The sequence below is a fragment of the Ptychodera flava genome, chromosome 13 (assembly GCF_041260155.1).
Source record: "Ptychodera flava strain L36383 chromosome 13, AS_Pfla_20210202, whole genome shotgun sequence".
Classification (NCBI taxonomy): Eukaryota; Metazoa; Hemichordata; class Enteropneusta; family Ptychoderidae; genus Ptychodera; species Ptychodera flava.
Window position 1 is genome coordinate 12,303,996 of NC_091940.1, and position 7,948 is coordinate 12,311,943.

General features: G+C 41.1%; 1 protein-coding gene across 1 annotated transcript; it reads right to left on the reverse strand.

Annotated features, from left to right (window-relative positions):
- Positions 1 to 1,215: 1,215 nt before the first annotated feature.
- LOC139147433 (FAD-dependent oxidoreductase domain-containing protein 2-like) lies at positions 1,216 to 6,818 on the reverse strand. The gene is made up of 9 exons (XM_070718540.1): positions 6,718 to 6,818; positions 6,498 to 6,536; positions 5,930 to 6,227; positions 5,036 to 5,339; positions 4,524 to 4,866; positions 3,892 to 4,137; positions 3,500 to 3,689; positions 2,873 to 3,104; positions 1,216 to 2,385 (listed from the first exon to the last, which is right to left on the reverse strand). Exons 2-9 carry the CDS (start codon positions 6,511 to 6,513, stop codon positions 2,194 to 2,196), a joined length of 1,821 nt encoding a protein of 606 aa, XP_070574641.1. The 5' UTR covers positions 6,514 to 6,536; positions 6,718 to 6,818; the 3' UTR covers positions 1,216 to 2,193.
- Between the last annotated feature and the right edge of the window lie 1,130 nt (positions 6,819 to 7,948).

Here is a 7,948-nt window from a genome sequence, read left to right on the forward strand (position 1 = left end):
TGGAGAGAAAGTATCCTTTCATGCACTTATGTTCCTCTTCAGGCAAGAAGCCTTGGCTGAAGAATGGGAGGGGCAGCTCTTTTAGCAGCTCTAGCTCTGAGAAAATTGACTAACTATGCACAATTTTCAAAGGAGAACAAAAGGACTAAAATCGCATATTAAAACAGCCAATGTCAACAACCGCTGATACCAGAAACAGAGATTGAACACTGCCCCTTTGAGACAATTGAAGTCTGTTGAAGGTAACACAATCGCCAGTTTTACGAAATGCCATATCAACGCCATGGAAAACAAGGTGTTTTGAAGTAGATGCGTAAATAGCATGAACAGCGTAAACAAAGGTGGTAACTGTCGTAAAAGACATCAGTGGCGTTTCCAGTCTGACTTGCAGTGGGTGGACTGAGGTAAAACGACGACCCTTCGACCGATGCGAGGAAAAAATTACACAGCTCCGTATTGAGATAGGTAGTCTGGCAAATTTTAGTACTGGTTCGTTTTTATACGTCGTGATGATGTACACTGAAGTACAGTCAGAGAGAGAGAGAGAGAGAGAGAGAGACAGACATAGAAGAAGAAGATGATGAATCATTACCAGCTTATAAGCGATTCTGCCACAAGAGCTGGGCGAATGATACAATAATACAATGTCACTGTACAATTTGCGAGTTGTTAACGTGTTCCGTAGAGGGCAGCATTCAGAGAGCACACGCATGGAGATGGGCTATCCGAAAACTGCTGACTACTTCGAAATTTCAAGAGTCGTAAGACTTGAAGGATATGATAAAGATATGTCCCGAGCGCTTTCATAGAATCATAACTTTGTGTACACATGTTCAGTAATGAGATTAGAACAACAGATTATTGAATGTTAAAGTGTGTTTTATTTCTTAAAAGAAATAAGTCGTCATCGATGCATTGAAATTACAGACAGATACTGTACATGATCGGCTGATTGGAAAAATAGTCTGCAACTTTTCAACTTAGCAACGTTACCGTTTTCAGATGTTATTGTCACTCTCTCATCCAGCGGTTATTATCCTTAAATTTACATTCCTGCTGTTTACGAACATGGGAGAAAACGATCGTCCATGAGTGCATTGTTCTCGTTCGGCGTAAGAGAGTGTTGCCGGCTACTTTAACGGTTGACAACCTCAGCTAGGGAATTAACTCGCTGAGAGGTACCACTAGGATACAACTACACAGTGACGCCGCAAGTTGAAGTGGACGATGTTTATTGCAAACGCTGCCAGCTTGGCCGACCAAAAGTCATGCTCTTACATCAGAAAGTCATGCCGAGGCCAGGGGAAGCCTAGACCGACAAAAGTCTAAGCCTCCCTAACAAAGTCTTGAATCTAAAGTCTAGAGTCCAAAAGCCTCCTCCAAAAGTCTCCAATCTGATATACTCCGAAAATCTGAAACTCTGCAAATCTGAAGATCTGAAAATCTACCTATACACATGAAAACTTCACATTAAATAGACAATTTTTCAAGGCGTAACCTGAACATGTAAAATACATCACAGGAAGTTACTGTACGTTGGCTAAAAAGTATTAAAGACACTTGATTGGGTAAAAGATAAAAATCCAAGTACTTGATTGGAAGGAAGTTTCTAAAATATTCAGAATTATTCTGCTGAGTTGGCATCCCAACTAACGCTTTTTAATATTTATAATGTTCTTTTGACAAATGCCGACTTCTAAAAATAATAGTTACTGCCGTTCCATAGTCAAGATTTGTGGAGCCAGAATTTGATTATGTAAGTATGAGCCATTGTTTCATGCCAAAGTCAATTAAATGATGACCACTGTGACGCAGCCTATTCGGTGTCACACTTCATTGTTTTAGCTTAATTGTCCATTCGAGTACCACTTTCAATGTCAATGTCAGTAAACATCTTTTGTTCGTATTCATCTGACCGGTAGTGGCATTGTATGTTAATTAACACATTGGCAATGATACTTGAAAAAGAACTACAAGTAATAATACTCCAGTAAACAAAAGAAAAGACCCTCCACGTTGTACCGTGTGAAATTGTTTATCCTAGTGAACGTTCGTTATGAGTTCAACAAAATTGTACATATTCCCTATAATACTTTTACTTTAAAAATTACAATCGTAACAAGAGTTCTCGTCTCAAACGACACTTGTGTTTGTTACGGTGTCGTCATAGGAAGGTCAGAGTTCACAATTTATTTACATATCGGCGATGTCAATTTTGGGTCTGAGTATGGACACACTGCATTCGTAGTCGGTGGCCTTCTTCAGCTTGTCCATTTCGACCTTGGTCTGTGCGTCGATTTCCTCCTGGGTCCATGGACGATACACTTTGGGCCACATTTCCTTTGAGAACAGCTGTTCGTAGAAACCGTCCTTGCCGATGCCAGTCTGTACGCGGGGAAAATGAAATATGTGTCATTAGTTGTTAAGTAAAATATATTTAAAAAGCAAAAATATCTACAATTTATGTGAATTGTCTCTATATACAAACATTCTTCACCAGAGGAAACCCTTTTGTTTGTTTTAGGTCAGATACTAGATTACTTTTCAAAATTAAACACAGGAAAAGGAAAGTCAGTATTAGATTGGAAAAATTGGATCAAAAAAGCTTACATAGACAACTGTCTTAATATGAGGCGGTTTTCTAAGTTGCTACTATATGTCCTGAACTTATGTGACTTATATTGTTTCCTTGTTGCAAGCGAGGCTGAAAGACAGGTCTGGCCACAAGCAATATGCCAGTCTCAAATTTTTAATGTTCTAAAGCAAGAAATTTTTAAAATCAAAGCTGTCAATTTGTCGCGAACTACAGGGGTCTTGAGGATTTTGGTACACTTTTGAGAGAGAATTCGGCAAAAAACTCATCGGTACTTACATGACGGTGGAACAAGTTCTTCAGTTTGTTGACGTATCGTTCGGGGCCCGTGTCGCCTTCGAAGTTTCGTGTGTCTGCACGGACGACCAGCGATCCACCGATGTAGAGTTCCTCCACCATCTCGCCTTCCTTGAAGACCCTGTACACGGCTTGTGGGAATGGCGAGCACTTGCAGTTGGAGACGTTGGCGTCGCCTGGAGTGAAGAACTCCGTGGCCTTTAACTCTGGGTATCTGCAACGTAAATGAAATGATACGTGTATTACGACATTTGTCTCACAGACAACTGGGCTGTAAAAATGTTTGAGACCAAATACTTAAAGGGAAACCGTCGTCGGAACTGCGCCTGTGCGAGTTTCTTGCTCATAAACAATATATTTCTTGCACGATTGATGTATCTCATCATCATAGCTGCAATATTTAAATTATACGATGTAGATTATGATAGGCGTATTTTGTACCTTGGATACAGTGTTTTCATTGGTCGTATGGGTCCCATACGACCTTTGAGCGCAGTTCCAACGACTGCATCCCTTTAACCGAAGAAATATGCGTTTAAAAAAGATCTTTCACCGAAGGACCAAATACAAGTGTTTTTCATGCTATTATAATCTATAGGGAATACTTACTTGGCGATGGTATCTTCTATGGTGCAAATGATTGCTAGTTTTGTCTTCTTGAACCAGTCTTCCTCTGTCACCCAGGCTTGGGGAACTTCCCGGATGTATTCTACCTTGTCTTCGTCCTTTTTGACGAGGATGACGTCACACAGGAATCCCTGTCCCATCTGATAGAGGGCAGACACTACGCTGACGTGCTCTGAGATAAGGAGAGAGAGAGAGGATGGTAGGTTAGTATGGTTTTTTTCAGGCGAAACTTGTACAAAATTCCTAAAAATCCATGCTGAAAAATGTGGACATGTGTACGTTGTATCAACTTCCGAGAAAATGGTGAAATATAGCGATCGTGACGAGTAGTTTTGACAATATTGAAGTCGGATTTATAGAACGAATTTTCTTACTTATGGCCCAGGTGCAGACTTCCTCCTGGTCTATAGGACTGAACACTTTTCTTGGCAGTTCATTTCCATCATATGAGAAGTTCAGCATGTTGGCGAGCGAGCGCACATTGTAGCGGAAGCCGTGGATGAAACCGGAAGCTGCTCGTCTGTCACGTGCCTGCATGGCAGTGCCTACGATGTAAAGATCCTTGACGGTGGTCTGCCAATGGGCGTCGATGACCGGGTACTTGCCTTCGGTGTGTGTTTCTGATTGAGAGAAGGCGGGAAGAATTGAGTCTACATGCTTGCGTTATCCGAGAAATACCGAAAAATGGCGAGGTTTAGTGTCTTGATTGTCGACATGTCGATCATTTGTCAAAAGTGTCATTGATTACAGTATCAGCCTAGCACTATCGAACCGAAACTATATAGCTAGTAATAACGTTGATTGCATCAAAGTGTCGTCTGTGAAACGATTCCGCTCATAAAAAACGTTTTCGTTTATCATAATGTCACAATTTTATCTGGCCACTTGGTATCACTTCATATTTCTCGCCGTTGGAAAGTGTAATTAAGAAATAGCCTGGGTGCAGGTTTTTTACCATTGGTTTTATTTTAACCTCTCAAGTCTAGTCTATTTTACCGAATCTTACCTGGTGTGCAGGTATCATCGAACATTCCGACATTGATGAACTTCCATCCGGTGCAGGAGATGATCTTGTCGTATCCATTGGTGACGAAGTGGCCAGTGCCTGGGGGATCCCAGTTGGGGAGGTGCATGTCGTACTCGATGCTGAATTTACCGTCGTCCGTCTTCCAGACTCGCGTAGCTTCACATTTGCGCAGGGCGTGGAGAGATTTCAGATGGTACATGTCGAGAACGTTGTTGTTGACGGCTCGGAGATGGCCCACAAAGTGAGTGTCCCAGGCGAACTTGACGGGATGTCTGTTGAACATGTGAATCAGACCGGCGGAGCCTGCGAGATGGTCAGCAATCTGCAACGTTTAGGATGAACAAAAATAAGAAATGTTAAATCAAATATGTTAATGATTGAAAGCTATCACTCCGAAATACGTAACTTTTTTACTTTCTGTGCGAATTGAGAAAAGTCAACCATCGCAGACTGAGAACTCATAAGTAGTCGCTAGATGGCGCGCTACTCACCTCAAAGGCACTGTTTCCACCTCCGAGGATGCAAACTTTCTTGTTCTTGTATTCCTCTAGATCCAAAGAATGCTCCTGGTATGAGTCCATGATCTCGACCCCTTCAATCATTGGATTGTGTGGCAGAATTGGACCGGTCCCAACCATCAAAACACGGCATGTGAAGGTGTTGCCCTTATCGTCTGTCAGGGTGAACTTGGACTTAGACTTGTGTCCGTCGTCCATGTCTTCCCTGTGCACGTTGACGATGTTGGTGTTGTACTTGATGTTCATCTTGTATTTGTCGCAGAAATCTTCAATGTACCTTTGTATCAGGGAGAATTGCCGAAATTGTCAGGACATAGCTATAGGAAGGAGGGCAATTGCGGTTAGGATTATATTATGCAAACGATAATGATATCTCATACGAAGTCATAATGCAGCATTACGGTATTCGAAGTGTCATCACCGATAAACAGAATTTAGCTCTACAAACTAAATCTATGAAAAGAGATCAATAACTGGCGAAAAGAGGTGATATTTGTATGCATGTGTACAGAAATTGACCTGAAGTGTTGGCTTTACGAGCAGAATCGACGGCATGAATTCAAGCAGATCAGTGAAAAGGGACCGTGTTCTTTTATAATATTTCTTCATGTTAGATCTCTAAAGCTCCTCTCTCAGGGAGGGGCGGTGTCAGAAGACGCCGAGGAACTCAGGTAACTGAGTGAAGTTAACCAGTCAGAGAGGCTCTTCCCCTCCATAGATAGTGGAGCAGAACCGCCTAGTCTACGACGTCTTCTCGGGTTCCGACGGGAGAGGCCCTAGAAAAGGAGCCGCTCCACTTTCTATGCATCAATTCATCGATGTATGCATTGCCTTTAGCAGCGAAGAAAATAAAGTAAGTGCGCTTACTTGACAAGAAGCCCGGCATCGGGGAAAAGTTCCTCGGTGTAATCGGTAAATAGAAGAGGGTCATCGACTTCATCGTTCACCAGGGAATTCCAGTCGTGGCGGAGATTAAACTCGGCTTCTGGAAACACGTTGTATTTCTTGTTGATAGAGATCAGCGTGCGGTGACGAGGATATTTGCGGAAGAAAGATCCCGGGCCGTCGGCTCTCTCGACCACCAAGTAATCCATGTTCAGTCGCTTCATGTTGTAGGAGATCTGCACACCGGCTGGACCGGCACCGATGACGATGTACTCGTAATCTGTCGAGGAACAGAGGACGGCAGAGTGAGAAACTGAAAGTTTCCAATGCAATTGAATGATATTTGCTTTCATCCTTTCAATCGATCTCCCAGTGTCGCCACTTGCTGTGATTCGGTTTCTGTCACCACGGTCCCTCGACACGGACCCTGCTATCACAGACACGGTACTGTGAGTCTCAATGGTGAACTGAGTTTCGAGTTGCAAGTACACGAGACAAGTTTAGCGAAGTCGTTTAGAAACCCAAGTTATGTTAAGTATCGTGAACTTACCTGTTTTTGTAGCCATGTTGAAATATTGCCGTAGCAAATCTGAAAATTCAAAAGAGATTAAAATGTTATTAAAATTTATAAAGAGTTGCTACAGACTAAATTTCTCGATTTTCTTGTCAATGAACAAAGAGCTCCGTATGTTTCTGATACTAGATTTGTCATAAGATGCAGAGAAAATCGTTTTTGATGAGAACAAAAAATTACGATATGAAACATTCACCAAAAGGATTCTGCAATCGCCCTTTTCAGGGCGGGTACCAATCTGCAAACTGAAGACCGTGAAGGAGATACCGTTGACAGAGACAAGTCTGAGAGTGGAACTACCTGGTGCTATGAATGGTAAGCCTTAAGTAGGGTCTGTAATTTATTCATGCCCAAATGGGCGGAGCTGACGCTAAATATAGGTGGACCCTAAGAGATGTTTACCCTGTGAATAAATTGACCAATCAGACAACAACGCGCTTGATGAGACAATAGATAGGCGAACGTAATGGGGCGATAATCTTGGGAGCGTTTACTCAAGCCATTGCTATTGTTGTGCGTACCTTTTTTTTGCTCACGTGTTGACACACGTGAGCATATGTCGCAGCGATGTCTGTCTGTCTGTCAGTCTGTCTGTCTGTCTGTCTGTCTGTCTGTCTGTCTGTGTGCTCAATATCTCAAAAACGGCTCATCAGATCAGAATCAAATCTGGTACATAGATTCAGTTTGCAAATGGCAAGAACTGATTGTTTTTGGTAGGTGTGGCTTGCTCACTTTTTGCTCATTTGCATAATTAATGATTTTAGAAAAAAACGGATATATATTGACAACGACTGCACACAATTTGATGAGATTTGCTACAAATGTTGATCTTACCAAGATATATCAGCTGTGAAAGAGATTAAGGGGTGACATAAAAGATAATGTATAATTTGCATATGTAATGAACTTTCCTAATTAGGGATATATATCTGATTTGACTTGATCAAAATTGACAAAACTCGGTATGTATATTGAAGATACTATGATTAAACATTATTGAAAGTCGTTAAGCATTTCACTTCATCAAACTCTTAATTTGCATATTTAATGAACTTTTGAAATTAGGGATATTTATTTGAATTGACATGACCAAAATTGATGAAACTTGCTATGTACACGGAAGATACTATGATATAACATTGTTGGAAGTCATTAAGCATTTTTACTTCAGCCAAATACTTATTTGCATATTTAATAAACTTTCCTAATTAGATATATAAATCTGAATGGACTTTACCAAAATTGATGAAACTTGCTATGTACATTGAAGATACTTATTTCCATATTCAATGAACTTCACTAATTAGGGATATATATCTGAATTGATTCGACCGAAGTTGATGAATCTTGCAACATATATTTTTTTTTAGGTAGGTAGGTTGGTTTATTCTGTATTCCAAGGCATTTGGCCCATAATACAACAATAA

What these genes read in the sequence shown, in the direction of transcription:
- LOC139147433 (XM_070718540.1), bottom strand. An exon ending in GATGCCGGGCTTCTTGTCAA is followed by an intron (nt 5,340 to 5,929) that starts GTAAGCGCACTT and finishes CCTGATACAAAG; the next exon opens with GTACATTGAAGATTTCTGCG. An exon ending in AGAACTTGTTCCACCGTCAT is followed by an intron (nt 2,386 to 2,872) that starts GTAAGTACCGAT and finishes CCCCGCGTACAG; the next exon opens with ACTGGCATCGGCAAGGACGG.